This window comes from Prionailurus viverrinus, chromosome X (assembly GCF_022837055.1).
Source record: "Prionailurus viverrinus isolate Anna chromosome X, UM_Priviv_1.0, whole genome shotgun sequence".
Classification (NCBI taxonomy): Eukaryota; Metazoa; Chordata; class Mammalia; order Carnivora; family Felidae; genus Prionailurus; species Prionailurus viverrinus.
The window spans coordinates 23,627,719-23,651,060 of record NC_062579.1 but is presented as its reverse complement, the minus strand read 5'-3'; the positions used below and the strand labels follow the sequence as shown (position 1 = coordinate 23,651,060).

At 46.3% G+C, this 23,342-nt stretch overlaps 1 protein-coding gene across 18 annotated transcripts in view; it reads left to right on the top strand.

Moving 5' to 3' along the window:
• The window catches only part of DMD (dystrophin), a 2,022,811-nt gene that overhangs the window by 1,933,215 nt on the left and 66,254 nt on the right, over nucleotides 1–23,342 (top strand). For all 18 annotated transcript variants that reach the window (XM_047843142.1, XM_047843144.1, XM_047843153.1 and 15 more), the window contains 2 exons: nucleotides 20,543–20,709; nucleotides 22,910–23,021. In XM_047843142.1, coding sequence (XP_047699098.1) covers nucleotides 20,543–20,709; nucleotides 22,910–23,021 — 279 coding nt within the window. The remainder of the gene's footprint in view (nucleotides 1–20,542; nucleotides 20,710–22,909; nucleotides 23,022–23,342) is intronic.

Genomic DNA, 23,342 nt, shown 5'->3' with positions numbered 1-23,342 from the left:
GTAACAGGGTCAGAGATTTATGCCCTGCTGGTGTCTCGTCCCCGGCGCAACGCGTGGCTTGTCCGTTCGCCTTCTTAGCCTGCCCCGTTTCTCTTCCACGTCCCAGTCAGTGCCCCCCCAAACCCTTTCTTCCTCCCAAGTGGCCAAGAACTCCCCTGACACTGAGGTGGTTTGCATTTTCGCCACGGTCGGTGATGCTGCGGTGAACCTCTTTATGCATTCCGCTGTTTTCCTTGATGGAAGTTTTTCCCTTTAGATAAATTCTCCGGGATGGGATTACCAGACTCAAAGCTAGACCTCTGTGGCTTTGCATACATGTTACCAGATGCCTGTCCGTCAAAGGTCGCTCCTCTTGGTGAAACACCAGCCGCACTGAAGGAGTGAGATCTTTGCAGTATCACGTTATTCACAGTGGTTGTCTCGGGTTTGTTTAGGTTTTCTTAAAAGCTAAGCACTGTTTTTCTTTGATGGGATTTCTCAATCCATTCTAATCCCATGAACAAGAGAACTAGCTGTAGAGATAACCAGATAACCGGGTTAGGCCTCTGGTCTTTGACCACAGACTAGGATAAAACCACAGAAGGCCTCCTAGGGGGGACATTGTGAATATTTAGATGTTTAAAGCAGTTGGAACATTGTTTAAAAGTTAACCAGGCACATTGATGAAGCGATGGCACAGCAGCTAAAAATGTAACATAGATGTGGGGAAATAAATGCCTTTTTTCCACCTCATACTCAGACTTCCCAAAATGTAAATAGACCATCACTACCTCTAGATTTTTTTTTTTTTAGCCTCTAGAATGTAGACACAAGTAAAAGCGAATATCAATGGCCACAGATAACCTAGATTCATTTTTTTAAAAATCCACTTACAAGACTTGGAATGGATTGAGTTGTTTTTCTTAAGCAGGTTTCTCTTTAATCAAGTTTCACTTACTCTTTATTTAAAAGAAAACGTTGATCATTTTGAGAGAGAGAGAGAGAGAGAGAGAGAGAGAGAGAGAGAAGACGTGCGAACATGCATGTGAGAGGGGGTCAGAGAGGGAGAGAGAACGAATCCCAAACCGGCTCTGCATTGTCAGCGCAGAGCCGGACTCGAGGTTCGATCCCACGAACTGGGAGATCGTGAACTGAGCCAAAACCAAGAGTCGTGACCTGAGCCAGAACCAGATGCTTAAGCGACTGAGCCACCTGGGCGTCCCCAGTTACTCTTCAAATTGTAGTTGTGAAACACACGCACACACACACCCACGCACATTGATATACACGGCCACGCACGCTTCTGTGTGTATTGTGGCTTGGGTCGAGAGTAAGGGTCAGGATGTACGTCGGCCAGTAGCCAACATGCATCAGGGCCACTGGAATCCTTGCCCCAGGGCCTCACAATACTGCCTGTGGCTGCAGCCCCCACCACCCTCACTGCAGGGCCTGGCTCCGTTTTGAATCGAAATATACTTGACATGTTACGCGGTGTAAATTTAAGGCGTACGACACGTTGATTTGATACGTTAACGTATCGTAACGTGATTGCCGCTGTAGTGACAGTGCTTCTGCCGTGTCGTGTCGTGTCATTATCATGTGTGCAGTAAGAATGAGTAAGATCTAGTCTCTGACTCTGTCACTGAACAGAAGCTCCACCTTCCACATGCTGTGCCCTTATCAGGAGCCCTGTCCCTGTGCTTTCACATGCTGCCTCCTCCTGCTGGATGTCCCCTTTCTTCCCTAACACATGCCTCTGTCCCGGCAATAGCAACACTGTCTTCTCAATCTCAGACTCAGTCTGTCGGCGCACACTCACTGAATGTGTCCTGACTAGCCGGTCTCCAAGCGTTTGGGAATGTCTTTGGTGAGACTGGGGGAGGGGGGGCAAGCGAGGGGGGGAGGGGAGGTCCTTCAAGATACTAACAGTGGTAACAGGTGGATTTTATTTTCTTCTCTCTACTCTATGATATCTTCCGAATTTTCTTCTTGGAACGTTTGTAATTAGAAAAAAGGCATAAAGCACTAAGTTTTTGTTTTTTTTTTTAAGAGAAAGAAACATCTTTTGTCTGATGACCTTCCCTCCCAGTCTTACCGTGCTCTGTACCCTGACCTTGTCATTGCTGTTACTGCTCTCATACTGGTTTAAAAAAAAAAAAAATTTTTTAACGCTTATTTATTTTTGAGACAGAGAGAGGCAGAGCATGAGCGGGGGAGGGGCAGAGAGAGAGAGACACACACACAGAATCGGAAGCAGGCTCCAGGCTCTAAGCCGTCAGCCCAGAGCCCGATGCGGGGCTTGAACTCACGGACCGCGAGATCGTGACCTGAGCCGAAGTTGGACGCTCAACCGACTGAGCCCCCCAGGCGCCCCTCTCATACTGGTTTTAAAGAAACGTATTAGCTGTATGACACCACGGGTAGAAATCCGTTTCTTTCTGTGGTCCACTGAGTAAATCCTAATGTGTCTAGTTCTCACACCTTTCCTCATCTGCTTCCGTAACCACCCAGAGTTTGCTTTCACCACCCTGAAGCAGCCTCTCCCTACGATTTGTGCCTACTGTGCTTACGAGTTATGTTGTTACTGTTGCCGCCGGCCGTCACACTTGACCGTTGTTCCCGTGGATTCCGTCCTGAATCCTCACCAATCCTTTGAGGAGAATGGAATAGGCAGGCTTTGGGAGTCAGGTTTTTATTGTTTAGATGGACGAGTAAATTGCCGCTGCCCCTCAAGGCCCTCAGCTGGTGGAAGGCTTTAATTCCTAGTCCATTGTCCCCAAACCCCCACTCACCACCTCAGTCCCAAATGTGCCCTTTTTGATTCTCCTCTCCACCCTCCGAAGGTGAAATAACAGGCGTTTTCTTTGGCTCCCTGCTGGAATATGAGATAACCACGCGGGAGCACGGGGGGCTTGGGGGTAAGGGGAATGCCCATTCTGAGAAGTTGAGTATTGGCAGTTGGGGGTTTCTAGTAGGACGTCGTGCTCACTCTGTGCGTGCAGAGCCCTGTTCCTTCGGTTTGGGAAGCCTCTCACCTGGGTAGTAATTGGCAATCGGGTTGAACCGATCCCTTCTGTGTACTTCGCAGTTGACGTCTGGGACCTGGCAGGCTTGTCCTCAGCCAGGTGCTCTGGCAGTCACCTTGCCTTTCACTGTGCACCGTGCATGAAAATGCACGGTCTGCCGCGGCGAAGGAGACCACGAGTGAAGATGCCCTTTGCCCTTTGTTTGAAGCGTAGGGACCTTGGGACTGTGCCAGGCTGGTTCTTTGAGCAAGGCTGTGCTCAAAGGCCTGTTTTCTACCCACCTAAGGAAATAGCAGTAAAGCACTTAACTTCTACAAATGCATTCCTTGTATCGCAGAAAGAGAAGGTGACTTGAGAAGAGAACTTCTTTTGAGTTGGGACAGTGAGAAAGGTGTAGCTTCTGGTTGTAGACAAGAGCCTAGAAGGGGCCGAAAGAGGGCGGTGTATTTTCCTGTGCAGCGCTCAGTGGGGGATCTTTTCAAGGTTTCCTTAGCTCGGATCCAGATCCCTCCGTTCGGGACACGGATGGTGGTGATGGTTCCCCAACGATATGAATGTCCGTCAAAAAAAAAAAAAAAAGTTGGGGAAGAAACCCCCACGTTGCTCCCAAACAGATAGAGAAGGAACCCGCCATCAAGTGCAGGTACGGTGTTTTGCCCATTTACAAATCAGTATAGGTCTTTCAAGGAATTAACTAGTAAGCCTGGAAATGAATCTACCCTAAATTCATGGGTTTGACAGCGGTACCTTCCTTGAGAGTAAACAAGGCAACCAGGGTAATGTTTCTACCTTAGAAGCCTATTGCAATGCACACATATACTGGGAAACAGACCCTGTGGGGATAGTAGAAGTGAAGTTGTGAAACTAGTTTGTTGCAGTTAACGCATCATCATGTCGTTCCTCTTTGCATATTCCACGGACACAACTCCGCTGTCAGACTACGTTGATCCTTCTGACCTGAGTGAGGCCAGGCCCGTCCCGGAATTGAGTCGCACAGGCGGCCCAGACTGGAGATTGTCCACATGTCTCCTTTTTCGGTTGAGAAAACTGCAGCCCGGAGAGGCAGAACGTACTACGTTCCACCTACTGCGATTCTAGCACGTCAGATCTAGACAGAAGGCCCAAGTTCCCTGTGTTCCCAGCCAGTATTTCCTTCTGCTAGACCATCTGAGTGGAAATAGGTGGTTTGGACCAGTTCACATACTAGACTGAACAGAGAGCTAGGAAACGTGATCTTTTGTATGAAGTTATGGTTGTAATAGGATGACACCGATAAATGAACACCTTTACCGCTACCCCCACACCCGTGCGCACGCTCGCCCACATGCCCCATGATCTTTTTTTAAGACCTTCTATTCCTGGGGCCCCTGGGTGGCTCAGTCTGTTAAGCATCCGAGTCTTGTTTTGAGCTGGGGTTACGATGTCGCAGTTCATGGGATCAACCCCCCCCCCCCCCAAGTCCGGCTGTCCTGCTTGGGATTCTCTGTCTCCCTCTCTCTCTGCCTTTCCCTTCCTCCCTCCCTCCCTCCCTCCCACGCGCGCGCTCTCGCTCTCTCTTTCTCTCAAAATAGATAAACAAAAGATCAGTTCCCAATTGCAGGTGACTAGTGTTCCTGCAAATGAAACCTGCTAATAGTGACTCTTATGTGGGAAAGCTTTATACCGTTAAGTGACTCCAGAAAAGAGGCGTGCCCCTGTAAATTGGATTGTGGCAGTGCCCTGAGAAGTACCCCCTTCCCCCATGACAGTTTGTCGTGTTCTCTGCTGTAAACGTTTTAAGGACTTTATTGTTTAGATGGAATCAAGTATACCCACTTGATATTCCCCTACAGGAGCTTGGGCACCAAAATCTGTTTATTTTATATCTGTTGCCTGCCTCCTGTTGTATTTATGCATTCAAAACGACTAAGTTGCTTTTTCATCTGTCTTCTGAAATTTTATATTCAGGTGACAAAAATGAATATCCTCTATGTACAGTTGCTATAATAGAAAATGATACAGAAACAAGACTAAATTACAACCTCAACTATCGAAAGCATGTCTGTCTCTCTCTCTCCTATGTAAACCATCATTCCAGAATAATTGGAGTAGTGAGTGGCCGAGTGGTTCCGTGCCTGGGCCCTGAAGCCAACTGCCTGGGTTCAAATCCCAGCTCGGCTATTTCCTGCCCTGGACATGTTTTTGAACCTTTGTGGCCCCTGGGTTTTGGGCAGTCGTGAGGGCCAAGTGACCATTAGAGGCAGAGCACTTAGAGTCCCCGCAGGCACATAGTAGGTGCTTACTAAGTGTTAGCTTACAGTGATCTAAAGCGTCTTGCAACATGAGACTGATGTGCCAAGATTAACAATTCCTTTTATCTATAGCTAGCCATCTGTGGATTTTACTTTAGAGACCCTTGACATACTGTTTTCTCCAGGAGTGTTAAAATACCATGCCAGGACACTTGGGAACCAGTGTGACAGCATTCCTCATGCCAGTCGAGCGCATTTTACACCATCCATCCTGAAAATAGCTCCAGAAAATTCTCCTTTGCTTAGGTTTGCCTTCTTGTTCAGTAACCAAAATCTGGGCCCTTCAGTTCCAAAGACATTCTTTTTATAGCCCTTTGGGTGGTAAATGTTGAACTCCTGCTTCCTTGAACTCATAATGGATATTGACTCATAACTACAATATTAGTAAGTTACTCCAATTTGGTATTCATAAACCGAGGTAGTGTCAGTAGTGTGAGTTGGCCATCGATTGCTTCTCAGTGGCTGGTTTTTAAAATTATAAGCTACGGTGGGTTTAGCTTCATAGTTTTCCATTTAATTTGTTGTGGTTTGTGTCATTAACTTCTCACTGTGAGGTGATGGTTATTTTCTTCAGTATTTTGGAAATAGGTTTGTGTTGTAGTCGGAACCTGCTTCATTCCCACCAACAGTGCAGGAGGGTTCCCGTTTCTCCACATCCTCGCCAGCATCTATAGTCTCCTGATTTGTTCATTTTGGCCACTCTGACCGGCGTGAGGTGGTATCTCAGTGTGGTTTTGATTTGTTTTTCCCTGATGGGGAGCGACGTTGAGCATCTTTTCATGTGCCTGTTGGCCGTCTGGATGTCTGCTTTAGAAAAGTGTCTATTCATGTCTTCTGCCCAGTTATACCCTGGATTATTTGTTTTTCGGGTGTGGAGTTTGGTGAGCTCTTTATAGATTTTGGGTACTAGCCCTTTATCTGATATGTCATTTGCAAATATCTTTTCCCCTTCTGTCGGTTGCCTTTTAGTTTTGTTGATGGCTACCCAAGGGATACAGGAGTGCTGATGATGCATAAGGGCACTTGGACCCCAATGTTTATAGCAGCACTTTCAACAAGAGCCAAATTATGGAAAGAGCCTAAATGTCCATCAACTGATGAATGGGTAAAGAAATTGTGGTTTATAGACACAATGGAATACTACTTGGCAATGAGAAAGAATGAAATCTGGCCGTTTGCAGCAACATGGGTGGAACTGGAGGGTATTATGCTAAGTGAAATAAGTCAGGCAGAGAAAGAAAGATACCATATGTTTTCACTCATGTGATCCTGAGACACTTAACAGAAGACCATGGGGGGAGGGGAAGGGGGGGAAAAAGAGAGAGGGAAGGAGGCAAACCATAAGAGACTCTTAAAGACTGAGAATAAACTGAGGGTGGATGGGGGGTGGGGGAGAGGGGAAGGTGGCTGATGGGCATGGAGGAAGGCACCTGTTGGGATGAGCACTGGGTGTTGTATGGAGACCAATTTGACAATAAATTATATTTAATATAAAAAAAAAGAAACCTGTTTCATTCACTTAAACTGCTAAGGGAAATAAGCAGTGTGCTTTTCTTTGCTCTGCCTTCTAAAGTAGTAGTTCGTTGTTGTGACCAAATTTTTCCCTTCCTTCCTCCCTCCCTCCCTCCCTCCCTCACCACAAGAGTCAGAGGTGCTAATGAAAAAAAATTTTTTTGACAGCCATGCTTTTTTAGTTGGAAGGGTATTCTAGACTCCCTTTAATAAGTTCACCATTAAGTTTTTTTTTTAACTTTTTTTTTAATGTTTTATTTCTTTCTGAGAGAGAGGGAGACAGAATGTGAGCTGGGGAGGGGCGGAGAGAGAGGGAGGCACAGAATCTGAAGGAGGCTCCAGCCTCTGAGCTGTCAGCACAGAGCCCGATGTGGGGCTCGAACCCACGAACCGTGAGATCGTGACCTGAGCCGAAGTCAGACGCTTAACCGACTGAGCCACTCAGGCGCCCCAAGTTCACCATTAATTCTAATTCACATGGAAACTTACCCAAAAAACTCACGGAAACGAGGAAACATGAGTTCAGTAAAGCCAGTTTGTCACTGGCTCATAAATTGAAATTTTTTAATGGAAAAATTTTTATTTATTTATTTATTTGTTTGTTTGTTTGTTTAGAGAATGAATGTGAATGAGTGGCGGGGGAGGGCAGAGAGAGCGGGGGCAGACAGAGGATCCAAAGCGGGCTCAGCTCTGACAGCAGAGAGCCCGATGCGGGGCTCCGACTCGCCAACCACGAGATCATGACCTGAGCTGAAGTCAGATGCTTAACTGACTGAGCCACACACGTGCCGCATTAATGGAAAATACCTTCTGCAAAGATTATTTAAGATGAAGGGACCGGTAAAACTTCCTCCTGGGATATCCTTATCTGTTCACCCAGGGCCTTTAGTGTACCTTGATTCTCTAACAACTAGAGGTTTTTTTGTTTGGGGTTGGGTTTTCTTTTTCTTGACATCTGATCAAATATTTCAAAAATGTTTTTCTTTTTTTAAAGGTACATAAAAAAAAAAAAAAAACAACCATGGGGTTAAATGTATTCTGGTGGTCAGTTCTGTGAATTTAGACAAACGCATTGTGTTACTGTCACTGCAGTCGGGACCCAGAACATTTCCATCGGCCCTGACGTTCTCTCTTGCTAGGTTGCCGTCCTGCGTGCTCCCGGTCTCAGGAAACCATGACTGTGTTTTCCGTTCCTATGGTTTTGCCTTTCCCTGAGCTGGATTTCAAATGATTGTAGGAGGCAGTAATAGAAGAGCTAATGTTATATTTTGTACTTGAGCAAAACCTGCCCTGATACGTACTTGAGAAAGTATGTTTTGTTGATGTCTACACAGATAGATGCGTTTTACCGTGTATATAGGAAATCTTTCTGTTCGGTAAGAACCAGCATAAATTCGTGTTGAGTATACTTACGGATTTGCATAGATTTAAGAATTGGGCTTATGTTCCCCGGAGCCATGGTGTTAATTGGTTTATTAGTCAGGTGGAGTGGAGAGCCTGAGGTCAGGACAGTTGTCCTTGAACATGTAAATGAAGAGTGGATAATCACTGTGTGTTATTGTTTGGGCTGATTTTATCTTTAATGGGTAATTCAGAGTCCTGATTAATATTTAGAGCAGTGACTGCTGGCCTCCAACCTGCTCATTATCTTCAGAACTTTAAATAAAATACCTAGTTTCTACCCAAGACAGCAGTGATGGGAAACCTTTTACTTCTCGTCTCACAAACACAACTCTTGACCTCTCCCTCCTTATTTCAAACATGAAAAGTTTCCGTAAATGTAGGGATTCTTCAAGTCCTTTTTAGGCCGAAAATTCACAAGTATCTGGGAAAAGCACATCTCAGGCAGAGAGTGAGGGGATGTTTTAGGAACACTGTAGCCGATGCCATTAATGCCATTTTCCCTCCCCTGTAGCGTTTATTAAAGCCCTCCCCCAGGAAGGGGTGATTTGGAAGGAACGTTGGTCTCCAGCCAGTGTTGTGTTTTGGAAGAACTTCCAGCAGGAAGAAGAGGAGAAAGGACAGTGCACTTTGTCCCGTGAACAGTCCCCTTCTGCTCACTCGGTTCCTGCGCCTGTATTTGAATATACACACACAAGCACAGTTTTCCCCTTTATGCTTTAAAAGCCCACGGGCATCACACCAGAAAACATAAGCCCGTAAGCACTTCAGCACATGGGTTTGTTTGTTTGTTTGTTTTTTAAAGGACTTTCTCCTCCGTAACTGCAAAGCTCTCATGGTGGAAATGTAGCATCCTTTGAGTAACATCACGTAGCATGCAGTCCACACTGAAATTTCCCCATGGCCCTGGAGTGTTCCTCATGGGTGGCTATTTGCTCCTAGGATCTAGTCAAGGTTTTTGTCTTGGATTTGCTTGTTGTGTCTCTGTGCTTTCACTTAATTGGAACAGTCTCCTCGCATTTTTTTTTCCGCATTCATGACACTGACATTTTGGGAGTTCAGGCCAGTTCTCTTAAAGACTGTCCTGCATTGGGGATTTTTCTAGTTATTTCTTCCTGATGAGATTCAGGTGAACTTTTTTTGGGGGGGGGGGGGCAGGAACACACCAGAGGTGATGTCTGCTCGCTACATCACGCCTGGAGGGACAAATGAATACCTTGTTTTTTTAACTGATAATGCTAAGTATGTGAAGGACGCGTCTGCCACATATTTCCACGTAAAAGTGTCCTTTGCCTTTTGGAATCAGGAAGTCATTGGTGCGCTATTTGGGGACCGTGAATATCCTATTCCTTAACAACCTTTCACCCTATGATTATAGCCTCCAGTGATGACCCTTTTCTAATTCAGTGATTGTATTGGCGGTTGCGGAAGAGCAGTTTTCCATTCTACCTTTCTTTCCGTACGCAGTAGCTGGGTTTCTTCTGTCAAGAGGCGTTCCCGTGTCTTCCCTCTCTGTTTTTGACTTTGCCCGCGGGCATCCCATGTGATGTTGAATGTACCAGAGATGAGATTGCTCCTGACTGAGCTGCCTTCGGATGCTCCCTTTGCCACGGCATTGCCTAAAGTGCCAGCGCACAGAATCGGCCGTGCTTTTTTCCTCCGTAGCGATGCAAACAGGGATCTGATAAATAATACGTTCCCGTAGCAGCAGCCAACTCTTTTATGGGAGTGACAGGTTAACCAAAGCATCTAACAGGACCTGTGTGCTCATGAGGGTTGAGATGCTCGTAGGCTCTTGTGGTTCTTTTCCTGTTTGCTACTTCAGTATATGTTGACCCGAGCCCGTCAGCCTTTGTAGGTCATACGTGCCGTTGCATGCAGTACCACAAAGAAGGGGGAAGGGAGGTGATCGGAAAAGACAGGAGTGTTAGGGCACCTGGGTGGTCAGTCGGTGAAGCATCTGACTTTGGCTCAGGTCAAGATCTCCCGGTTCATGGGTTTGAGTCCCGGTTCGTGGGTTCGAGCCCCGCATCGGGCTTTTGGCTCGCAGCTCAGAGCCTGAAGCCTGATTCAGCTTCTGTGTCTCCCTTTCTCTCTGCCCCTCCCCATTTCTTGCCCTCTGTCTCTCTCAAAAAATAAACATTGAAAAAAATGTTTTTTAAAAAAAGCAAAGATAGGAGCGTGTGTTTATCACAATGGTTTTTGACAATTCACTTTGTCCTTTCAGATGGCTGTCCATAGGCCAGTGCAGAATTTTGCTGGAGATTTAAGCAGCTGGGCATTGTCTCGGGTAGGCCTTGCTTAGGTCTCAGAGCCTCTAGAACTCTCCACCAGGTTAAAGATTGAAAAGATTTCAGACATCAGCTGTTCCCATAGGAAATCACTTGTGTTTTTCCTTTTTTAAGACTGCTTTATGTACACGTATTGAAGTATTCGGTTAATAGATAGCCTTGAGCTGTTTCCTTAACTTCTCTGAGCCTTTTTTTCCTCTGTGGCATAGTTACACATTCTATCAAGAGTTACTTATCCTCAAGCTTTTTCATTTCTTCTATCTTCTCTCTTTAGTAATGAATTAATTTTTATACTTCAGAGTTTTAAAGTGCGCAATTTGGTAATTTTTGACACGGGTACACAGGATGACTCCAGCACAACAATCAAAATGAGCATATCTATGATCCCCCAGAAGTGTTTTTAGGCCCCTCGGGAATGCCTCCAGGTCCCCGGTACCCACCCCCACCTTGCGATGATAACTTCCCCGCTCTCTGTCACTATAGACCCCCTCGCATAGTCTGTAGTTCTAGGCAAATGGGATTTTATAGGAGGTACTCATTTTTGCCTGGCTTTTACTCAGCATAATTCCAATTTATTTTTATTGTGTGTATCCGTATCGTTCCCTTTTATTTACTAAACAGTATCCCATTCTATGGGTATTGCACAGTTTGTGTTTTTTGCCTCCCGGTTTTTTGTTTTTTTTTAAATTTTAATTCCAGTGTAGTTTACATACAGTGTTTACTGTTAGTTTCAGGTTACAGTACAATGTTTCGTCACTTACATATAACACCTGGTGCTCATCACAACAGGTGCTCTCCTTAATGCCCATCACCTGTTTCACCCATCCCCCCACCCCCCCCTCCACTCCGGTGACTGTCAGCGCTCTACAGTTAAGAGTCTGTTTGTTGATTGGTCTGACCGTCTCTCTTTTTAACTTTTGCCCATTTGTTTTGTTTCTTAAATTCCACATTTGGGTAAAACCACGTTGTGTTTGTCTTTCTCTGACGTATTTCACTTAGCCGTAATACCCTCTAGATCCATCCACGTTTTTGCAAATGGCAAGATTTCATTCTCCTTTAAGTTCTTTTTTTAATGTTTATTCTTTTTTGAGATAGAGCACGAGCAGGGGAGGGGGAGAGAGGGAGCGAGAGGGAGGAGGGGGGAGACACAGAATCCAAAGCAGGCTCCAGGCTCTGACCTGTCAGCGCGGAGACCAATGCGGGGGGTCGAACTCGCAAACCGTGAGATGGTGACCTGAGCCACACAGGCACCTCTCATTTTTTTTTTTTATGGCTGAGTAATATTCCATTACAGACCCATGCACACGCACGCACACACAACGTATCTTTTTTTTCTACTCATCAGTCATTGGCCACTTGGCCACATTGGCCACTTGCTTCCATAAAAATTTGGCTATTGGGAATAATGCTGCTGTAAACGTTGTGGGGCCTGTATCCCTTTTTGATTAGATGCTAAATGTTCTGAACGGAGAAGGCAGAACAGGAAATGGATCACCGTGCTCATTTCAAAGCTTGGTCGTTCCCAGCAAAGATTGCCTGGCCTTCGGGGTAACGACTCTTGTAACAGAGATAGCAAGGACAGCAAAGAGTCCTGTGCACACAGTGTGGCCTTTCACTTGAGACCAACTCTTGTCTGAAGAGAAGTAGCATAGACTCAAAGCAAGATGTGAAGCAGCCTTGTGTGGAATGTCCCATCAGTATTCCCTTGTGTCCGTGACTCTCACCTCCTGAGCAACTCACATGTAAAGCGCAAGTATCTTGCATCTAAGAGGATCAAGGTGCCGCCTTCCTTATGTTTTGTGACGTGCGGGTTTTGTATAGTTTTATGGGAGACTTTTTTTTTTTTTATCACTCGTTTGCTTTTCATAAAAATTGGGATTGTTTGGAGGAAGAGTCATTAATATTCTTTACAGCTCGTTCTTGTTCCTCCTTTTATGTCCGTTGCTAGTGCAGACTTCTCTCTTATGTAAAATATTCCACGGATGCCCTTGGTAGATTTAGAGGTTGTTAAAGAAATCGTAATAACAGCTCAGGGAACAGCCAGGAACTGCCTGTCCTATACCGTCTGACCCTGGCTGGCCATTCTCCTTGTGGTTTTAAAGTCTCTGTGTACACACTAATGCACAACACAGTTTGGGTCAATTTAAATTTAGCAAATCTTCCCAAATGTAAGCATTTCACAATCAGGGCCAGAAGCGTTGGGTTGTGAGTGATGAATGCCTTTATCTCTTCACAGTGGTAGTGTTATTGAAATGGTTGTTTGGATTTATGAAGGGGATATTTTACTAATGGAACACCATATGAAACTTGTAAAAAATCCTTGGTTTGTCCTCGTGTTGTCCCTAAATTTACCTTCTTCTGTCCGTGACACTGTTTGGAAATTCTGTTCATGCGTGGGAATGTATTCAACATTTATATATTTCGTTATTATTTTTCTGTTTTTAATGTTTATTTACTTTGGGGGGAGAGAAAGAGAGAGAGAGAGAGGCGCAAGCGGGGGAGGGGCAGAGAGAGAGGGAGACACGGAATCCGAAGCAGGCTCCAGGCTCCGAACGATCAGCACACAGCCCGACGCGGGGCTCGAACTCACAAGCCATGAGATCATGACCTGAGCTGAAGTCGGACGCTCAACCGACTGAGCCACCCAGGCACCCCTGGTTATTATTTTTCTTATAAATGGGCAGGACCTCTCCTAAATAAAATCACAGCACACGTGCGTGCACGTATACATGCACGTGTGTACGTGCACATACACACTCTCTGAAACCAACTGATTGGGATAATTATTTGCCATGAATAAATACATTTCTGCTGCTGTTTATCCTGGAAGACATTGCATAGGGTTGTCTCTTTGAGAAGCAGCTTGATTTCAGATCTGAGTCTATGATTTTAGCAGGCTCCCTCAGGACTTCTAGCTCGGTTTTGTTTTTTGTGGTTGTTGTTGTTTTTTTTTTTTAGTCCTTTTTCTTTCCTCTGGGGACAATATATTGACCAATGTGGTTTTCATCTCCCACTTAATAGCGGAACAGGCCTCTCCTGGCTTCTCCGGTTCTGTGTTGTAGAGGACAGCTCCCTCCACGCTGGATGCCCCACAGGGCTCCAGGGATGTCTGGTGCTTACTTAACACTAGGTCCCCGTGTTGGTTTCTGAATTTTGCCATGTGACCCGCGGTCATGTGAGATGTGAACATTCGGGCAGGGTTTCTCGGTCTTGGTACTGCTGCTACTTGGGCGGGCCTGGATAATTCTTAGTTGGGGGGCCTGTCCTGTGCATTGCCGGCCGAATATTTAGCAGGACCCCAGCCCCTCTCTGCCAGACACCAGTAACATCCCTCCCCCCCTGGTGACAACCAGAAATGTCACCAGACGTTGTCACATGTCCTCTGGGACGCGGAACCGTCCCTCCCTGAGAACCACTGACCTCTGGAGCATGGCTCCCTGCCTTTGAGTTGCCCTGCAGACCTGGTTTCCAGTGTGAAGTTTGTATATTCCTGTGTTTTAGGCCAGATCATTCTAAACATGTCCTCCATACTTACAAAGAGACTTTTAGCCTTTTGGTGTACGATGTAATAAGAGACAGACCCACAGAGGCACTTACTTTAGAAAGCATTTAAAAGTCAACTTGAGCCAGTTGGAGAATGTTCTTCCTCTATCTTCTCCTCCTTAGACAACCCTTCTGGGTTTAATTTTGTTGCTCTTTCTTTCAGGGTGACTCGGCAATTTTTTGTTTTGTTTTGTTTTTTAATTCTAACCTCATTCACATACCCTAATCCTTCCTTTTTTTAATTGTGGTCACACTGCAGCTTAATTCCTGTCCCCTCGTTCAACTCCGATTCTGCAAGCTTGGATGGGAGGGGATGGAAGCCTAGTTCCTGTCTTTAGGTTTAGACATGTATTGTTTTTAGGTTGTTAATTTTTTTTTTGAATCATCTGAGATGCTGACTGTCCGCTCTTAAAAGTACAGTGTATGTGTTTGTGGTGGCTGGGGTGTTGGGCATGCTGAGAAATAGTCCCATCCCGTTTGCTCTGGTCCTTTGGTGCCGAAGGGTTTACGGAAGGTATAACATGAGAGAAACCCCAAAGTTATTCTGAACCCCGGCAAATCCCCCTAACTCCAAACTTGCCCTGTGAGGAAGTGGCGTTTCAGGGAGAGAGGGCAAGGTCATCCTTGATACCGAGAGAAACGATCGGAGGCCTATATGTAGGCCAGCAAATAATGGCACCTAAAAGGATGATTTCAACTCGGTACAATCATACCTGCCCTTTGTCCTCAACAGCTTCCTCCTCGGCCAGTCTGCCCTTATTTATTTTTTCTAGAAGGCCAAAACGTCATTTTAGCTGGGGTTTAGTTTTAGTTCTGTTAGATCCTTATGGAAGCTTTGCCTGGTTTTTAATTCTTTCCTTCTTTATTGCCAAACAAAAGGAGAGGGAGTATACCACCAGGATACAGGATGGTTTGTAGTAAAAATGAAAGATCGAAACAGAAAGAGAATGTGAATCCCCATATCTCATCTTCGGTGCTGTCAGTTGGCATCGGTGAGCAGTTTTAAAAGAGCCAAAATGATGGATCTCCCATCCTGGGAGCTAGAAAGAACCTTGAGGATTTCCAGCCTTTAAACACAAGAGAATCTATAGTATTTTGAAAAGGCAGAACATTCTCTAGCTTCCCTTGGTAATTCACACTAATGCTTTAACAACTTTCTGCATCAGGAAATTCTGTATGAGTTACAGCCTAAACCGTTCATGCTGCTTAAGCCTGTTTCTTCTTGTTCTGTCCTCAGTGGAGGGATCGAACAGCTGGTCGCAGGCCCCTATGCAAGAGCCATTCACATAATTGAAAACTGTTATTAAATCGCCCCTTCAGCCACTCTTTCTGGCACATTCTCTTTTTTTGTTCTTGGCTAAATAATCCCAATTCCCTTAAACTGTTCTCATAGGTCTTTCAAACCCTTTAATTATCCTTGTGCCTTTCTGCCAAGCCTTGTCTAAGTTCTGGGTCAGCTGTAGCCACCAGAACTCGACAGCATTTTCTAAGAAGGGTTTGAACAGTTCTGAGGGTAATGAGACCCACTTCCTCACGCTGTACTTGCTTTGCCTTTAGTTACACGTCGTGGTCATGGTGTTTCTTGCTTTCTTTTTTATTGTTTTACACCTGCATTTGTTGCTGACTCACGGTCAGAGTTTTACTTGCCGTCTTCTGCAATGAATAGGAGCTTTCTGTGCCTATCACACTCCCTGCATTAAGCGTGAAGTTTTCCTCCGTAGCACGGCTTTTAATCCACCGTTGAACACACGATCATTTAAAACCGAGTCGGAAAAAAATATCTTAGGGACAGCTTCAGCAACAGTAAATCCACGTTTTCAGGAGGAATGAATTGCCGCTGCTCGCCATTGTACTGGCTGTCTGTACTGGTTTGTCTCCGAGCTAGAAAGGGTTTATTTTGATAAAGTTCGTTTCTAGACCAGTGGAGCAAGAGATGGTTAGAGGACGTGTTGCAGCTGAAACTTGTAGCTCCTTTGACAGAGTCTCTCATTGTGCTTTTGTGTACAAGGTGGAAAAGCGAGTGCAGCGGACTCCGCGGTAATAGAATCGGGCGGGGGAGTCCTGGTTTAACCAGAGAAGGCTGAATCCTGGATTTGCGTCGGCCCGAGCCGCCCGCGCGCTTTCGCGGCGGTGGCTGCTGGCCGACCTTGGCCCTGCTTGATATTTTCACCACTGACTCTTTTTTTTTTTTTCAACGTTTATTTATTTTTGGGACAGAGAGAGACAGAGCATGAACGGGGGAGGGGCACAGAGAGAGGGAGACACAGAATCGGAAACAGGCTCCAGGCTCTGAGCCATCAGCCCAGAGCCCGACGCGGGGCTCGAACTCCCGGACCGCGAGATCGTGACCTGGCTGAAGTCGGACGCTTAACCGACTGCGCCACCCAGGCGCCCCTCACCACTGACTTTTTGATGAAGACCGAACACGTGCTTTCAAATGGAAGAAGTATGTCAAAAGAAAAGAAGTGTAAAAAACACCAAAAGGACCCAAAGCAGGGAAGGACAGCTAATCTCTTGGCTTGGAGAGTCAGAATTCTTAAAAATCTTGATGAGATGATACAGCCGGCCCAAACCAACAGCCCAGTCCTTGACCAAAGGGAAAGGACACAGGTCCCAACTGAGCAAGTACAGAGTAGAGGAATCACTGAAAACAGCCAAGAACAGCATTTCCCATTATGCCCAACCCAGCATGAGGACCTTGTGGTGTTGACAAGCCTTGGAGTTTTGTTTTGTTTTGTTTTTTGAAAGGTAAAGCTCTTGGGCTCACTGAATAATTAGTATGGGAAATTCTGAGGTCAGACAAAGTTTGACGTGTTTCTTTACCAACGACTCCTCAGCCTTTAGTATGTTAACATGCATTAAAAATTTTAAGAGGCAGGGGTGCCTGGGTGGCTCAGTCAGTTGAGCGTCCGACTTCGGCTCAGGTCGTGATCTCTAGGTTTGCGTGTTCGGGCCCCGCGTCGGGCTCTGTGCCGACGGCTCAGAGCCCGGAGCCTGCTTCGGATTCTCTGTTTCTTTCTGCCCCTTCCCTGCTTGTGCATGCACACGTGTGTGCGTTTTCGCTCGCGCGCGTGCGCTCTCTCAAAAACAAATAAACTTAAAAAAAAATTTAAAAAGAAAAGGATTTTAAGAGGCAGATGTTATGAGTGCAGTGTTTCCGTAATCAAGTTCCATAATTCTTTTCTTGAAGCGTTTTGTTGGATGCTGGGTCTGCCGGATGCACTGGGAAATAGCCAGAGATTATACCCGAACAGAAACCCTATGTGCACGTCCAACAGAATAAAAGAAAGTCATCCAGTTATACTGTCCAGACCAGTGGAGTGACCATTCCCAGCAGATCACATTTGGAAAGTAGTTTCCTAAAGGACTGTGGCAAACGAAGGCATGTCCCACGAGGAGTAAATAAAAGAACAGGGGTGAAGCAGCATGGACAGACATGACCGCTCTAGTAACATCTTGGAAGGGCTCTGTAAAGCCTGAGACCATCTGGGTTTCTGGTCTTGCCCTGTGCCAGACGGGGTTCCAAGTGCCTTTCATTCCACTCATTGAAATCTTCAAACAACCCTCTGAGGCAGGTGCTATTTATAGATTAAGACACGGAACGGTAAAGTTACTTTGCCAAGGTCACACAGCCAGTAAATGGTTGGGGTTTGAACTCTCCGTGGCTGGGTTCTGCGGCCTCTGCTCTGCTCTGTGGATTTCAGCTCCGTGTGATGACGCGCTTGTGACAGGCGTACCTGTACTCAAGTGTTCAAGGTCATCCACTGAGGGTGTTTGCTCCCTCACCCGGCCGATGGTTCTCTAGTGGCGGTAAGAGCACACTGGCATTGCATCAGAGTTTGGACTCCGTGGTCATGGAAGGTCTAACAGTTCTGTGGTGCCGTTCCAAGAGGATGAGTTCGCTTGCGCGCTCCCTTTGATCTTCGGGTTCTGTAATTCTTGGTTTTTTTGTTTTTTCCAATTTCCACAGAGTACCTCTGTGATCGCGCTCTCCACAGAGAAAAGCGCTCAACCCAAGCTTTCGGGCAGTACCTCAAATCGGTAGCATTTCACAGCTAGGGGATTCAAGGTCCAAGGGCTCATTATAATGTTAAATTTACAGTCAGGGGTAGTGACTGGACTACTGCTCGAGTGGGGAGCTTTGTGAGCCACATGACCCGTCGGTTTAAACCGTGGTGCGCTCCTGTCTGCAGTACAAGTAGATTCGTTCTCAGTGAGCCCACGTTCCAAGAGAAGCAACACGGGTTTACAGTGCAAATACTCATTACTCGCGTGATACTGCATTTTCCCATCGTATGTTCCGTTTACATTGGTCTCGGAACAGGCGCACTGCCCCCCGGATTGTGGGCGAAAGCAAATGACGGTCGCGCCTATAGAAAACACTTCCATTCTAGGGCTCCAGGTATCTCCAGAAGATTTTTTTTGAAGGTCACCGTAGTACGTGTTAAAAAAAATAAATAAATAAATAAGCCCGCAAGAAGCGAGCCAGGGTGCCTGAGGACCAGCCGAAACGGCAGACTGCAGGAGCAGACCCATAGGAATTTCATACCTCGGAATCAGTAGATTCGTGTTGGAAAAGCGTTTACTCGGTTAAAAGAACAACAGGTGACATTGAAAAATCTCCGCAGTGAGCCCTAGACTTTTTAGATGACCTTAAAAATGACCAGATAGACCTTGCGGCTGTCGAAAGTAACAGCAGCCAACATTTAAAACTCACTGAATGGGTTTAATAGCCGACTGGATGCTCCTCAAGAGAGAGAGCGCTAGCCAGCCGGTAGGATAGAAGGGATTGTTCGAGGGGCGCCTGGGTGGCGCAGTTGGTTAAGCGTCCGACTTCAGCCAGGTCACGATCTCGCGGTCCGTGAGTTCGAGCCCCGCGTCGGGCTCTGGGCTGATGGCTCAGAGCCTGGAGCCTGCTTCCGATTCTGTGTCTCCCTCTCTCTGTGCCCCTCCCCCGTTCATGCTCTGTCTCTCTCTGTCCCAAAAAATAAATAAACGTTGAAAAAAAAAAATTTTTTAGAAGGGATTGTTCGAAATGAAGCACAAGGAGGGCCTGTCCAGACGAAAGCGTGGGCTAGGTTGAGAAAGTCTAACGTTTATCTAATAGATTTCTGGAAGCAGAACAGAGAGGAAATGGAGAAGAGGCGCTGTTTGTTGAGATCATGACTGAGAAGATTCCAGAGCTGACCAAAGACACTAAAGATTCAAGAAGCCCAGCGACTGCTAAGAAGTATAAATAAACCCTAGAAACATAACACAAGACAGGTGGAGGACGAATTACCTCCAGAGGAGCAGTAGTGTGCTTTACTGCTGACTTGTTAACAGTAGCAACAGGGAAGGTAAAGTGGAATCATCATTCAGTGTGCTGAGACAAAATAAAAACAAACCCCCTTTGAGTCTAAACATCTGTATGTAATGAAGATAGCTGTCAAGAGTATGGATTTAAAAAAAGAGAGGGCCGCCCGGGTGGCTCCCTGGGTCGGGCATCTGACTCTTGATTTTCGCTCACGTCATGATCTTGCAGTTCACGGGTTCGAGCCCTGTGTCAGGCTCTGTGCCGACAGCGGGGAGCCTGCTTGGAATTCTCGCTTTCTCTCTCTCTCTCTGCCACTCCTGCTTGCTTGTTCTCTCTGTCTCTCTCTCTCTCTGTCTCTGTCTCTCTGTCTCAAAAATAAGTCAACTTTTTTTAAAGAGAGATTTCTCAGACCAAACAACCTGAGAAATTCTCCACCAACAAGACACTGAAAAGAATATTCTAAAGGGTATGCTCGGGCAGAAGTGGTCCCAGATGGAAGATGTGACGTGAAAGAGGCAATGAGAAAAAAACAGTGGACGATAGATTGCTCAGTCTAAAAATACCAAAAAAAAAAAAAAAAAACCAAAACACTTCTGCTATCTTGTAGGGTCACCAGAGATGTAATTAAAATGCATGACTATAGTGATCCGTAAGCGATCGGTAAATGTATTTCGAGTTTTCTAAAACCAGTGAACTGTTTGGGAGGAATGGTGTTTTATGAAATTTAGACATTGAAAGGGAGAGCGACAGGGACAGACGAGAAGCAACAGGGCACCGTGAAGACAGCACTAGATCAGGAGGCTTGGATTCTGGTAGCGTCTCGGCTGCTCGGCCATCGTGCGGCCTTGGGAAGGGTTCTTCCCTCGTGTGTGTCTCCGTTTTCCAGTCTGTGAAACACTGAGAAATAGATTCTCTAGGAGAAACAAGGAATCAATCATTCCTGAGTTGGTTTCCTCTGCTGTCTCGTCATCTAGCAGCCACACACGGGAATGGCAGTTTACCGAAGCCTCAGGGGACAGGTGGCTCCTGTGGCTGTTGGGGGGACGTTTGCAGAAAGGGGCTGTGAAAAGTGAGCCTCGTTGGGCCCCCGTTGTGCCTTTTGCTTAATTTCGGGCCCGTACTGACATATGCCTCCTGTCCTTTCTCTTCTTGCCCTGTGCTCCCCCCCCCCCACCCCCTTCGCCCTTCCTCCTGTCCACACAGGCTAATAATAAGCCTGAGATCGAAGCGGCCCTCTTCCTAGACTGGATGAGACTGGAGCCCCAGTCCATGGTGTGGCTGCCTGTCCTGCACCGAGTGGCTGCTGCGGAAACTGCCAAGCACCAGGCCAAGTGCAACATCTGCAAGGAGTGTCCGATCATCGGATTCAGGTATCCGGGACCCCCCACTATGGCACGTCCTCCCGCGTGGTTGTCACCTTTTGGGACTTGATCTTGTATCTCCTGTGCTAGTTGCTCTGAGTTCGTTCCCTTTCCGAACTGTGGACTGCCCCGATGGCTGGGCTATTTTGGTGGCTCTGACTCATCAGGCAGGTGTCCCTTTCCACCTTCATTGTGGAGCTCCGCGGAGCCGCATCCTTGGTGGAACACGACTGACTGATGGCCTGCCTCCCCTGAGATACTTGTCTGTCGAGGGTATGCGCATTAACTGTGCCGCCTCCTTCCTGGATCCAGAAAATGTTAACCGTCTCTCTGGGGGTGTTTTCATGTGTTGTTGTTGTTGTTGTTTTTTTTTTTTTCTGTTTATAGAAACTCTCTAAGAATCCGTTACAAAACTCAGAGATGATTCTGTGTGGGGAGACCTGTCATGGTAGCTCAGCTGCTTACTCTTCTGTTCTTCCCTCGAGTAACGAATTGTTTCAAGCAGCCCAGCGCTTCTTTACCTGTGAATCTGATTATGCTCTTTGCATGTATCCTAATGAACTTCTGAGGGAATATAAAGCATGCAAGTCAATGAAAATTTCACAAAGCGGCTAAAAAAAAAATGAAAAGGTTCTTTATGAATTTACAAGTGAAAGAGATAGGAAACATAGCAGGTTATTATTCTGATCTTCGGAAAATGTCACAGAAAACCACTGGCTCTTAAATCCTCAGCCTTGTTGACCTGTTTGGGGAGATGGGCTATTTTTAAGCGAATTAATCTTACTCAACGATAATCCCGAGCCCACATTTTGAAATGAGGATGTATTTAAACATCTGGATCAACATCAAGGTTTCCATAGCGATGAATAAGCCATAAAGTTGTAAACTAGCCACATAGTCTCTGCCCGTTCAGAATCTCCCTAACAGCTATGTAAATACTCTTTTTCTAGTTATGCTTAGACTTGTTTTATTTCTTTGTTTCCTAATAACTACTTTGTAGCATTTGTGTGCTTTCTTTTATTCACTACTCTTTTACCCCTGGTGTTTGTCCTTCCATGCTTCATGGTGTTGACAGAGAGGTTTTACACAAACCCTCAGAGGTTTCTAAAGCCTAGGTAGACAACAGTGAGTAGGCAGTGCTCACAAAGGAACGGTTTGCCTTCCTGGTTTCTGGCAGGTAAGAACGGTGCCATGGGGGACGTGGAGGGCGAGCCCCAGGGGACGGCGTTACGCTTCCTACCTCGCTTTCCTCACCTTCCCTAGCTGGCGAGATTTATGGACGGGGGAGGGCTCTGGAGGGCCGAAGAGGGGGTTTGCGTTTAATTCTTTTACCCTTATCAAAGGAGATCATTTGGGGGACTCGGCGCTTGTTTCTTATCCTCCTCCTCTCCAAAGATGGTTGGGATCTAAAAAAGGTAGCTCTCCCCCCACCTGCCCATATGTGGCAGAAGGAGTGTGTTTATTTGAATTGTCTAGGGTTCTTCTCTAAGAAAGCAAAAGGCAGGGAGAATAGGAAACAGTACCGTATACCGAGAATGGGGGTGTGCGCCCCCCCCCTCCCCCGGCACCTTACAGAGGACAGATTCTTTTGTCCACCCCGATTTTGTCTTTCCTTGGGGCTTCCCTTAGGCGTGGGTGAGAGGCGGGGTTTTCTGGAGAGAGGCACCTGAAAGAGATCAGCCACGCGACTCCCTGGAGGTGAATCGTGTCGGTCGTTCCCAAAACGTGATTGAGGCGAGATGAATTTTAAACGAGGGTTCTCGTGTACTTTTCCTTTATTTGCGGAAATTGCTTTTTATCTTGATACGTTGTTTGGAAAATAATTGCTTCAGGAAACGTTTGTCCCCAGAACGGGTAGGGGGCCTGCAGCGCGTCCATGTCTTTCTCCTGGAAGTTCTTCCAGATTCTTGTGTTTGGTCTTCCTACTTGATCTGAAAGGGTTCCTAGTGGAGTTTAAAGAAGAGCTGAAATCATCTTCCCTCCTTCCATATGTTTATGGGATAATCTTCCTGCCAAAATGTTTTGATACTGTGGGAGAAGCACCAGAGAACTGTGAATGCAGGAAGTTAATCGCTTACCTGTGGGATTAATGAACACTGCATTCTGTTTGCAGAAATAGGAGCGTGTGGAAGGTTTATTAAAGAGTGTTCTTTGGGCCTTCGATGTGAAGAAATGCCTAAGGGTGTGTTTTTGTTTTTGTTTTAACCAGGTACAGGAGTCTGAAGCACTTTAACTATGACATCTGCCAAAGTTGCTTTTTTTCTGGTCGAGTTGCAAAAGGCCATAAAATGCACTATCCCATGGTGGAATACTGCACTCCGGTGAGTCAGATGCCTCCCTGGCGGGACACTTAGTTCACCTGGGAGGAGTTGCACTTTTGCACCGTGTTGCACAGGGTGTGTACAGCTGTGATTTATAAGTTCCCGAGACGGTCCCCCCGCCAAAGGGCCTCCAGATTTACTTTATCCCTAGCGCATAGGGCAGTGCCTGGCACAGAATGAAGCCTCGAAGTTACTCCACAAATAGCACAGGAAGAACGAAGAGATTTTTCATCTCTGTTTGGTGGTTGTCGAGAAGACGTTCTCAGCTGTATTTTGTTACCCGCCCTAGCGGTTGTGTGGAGACGTTTTATGCTGGGGGGC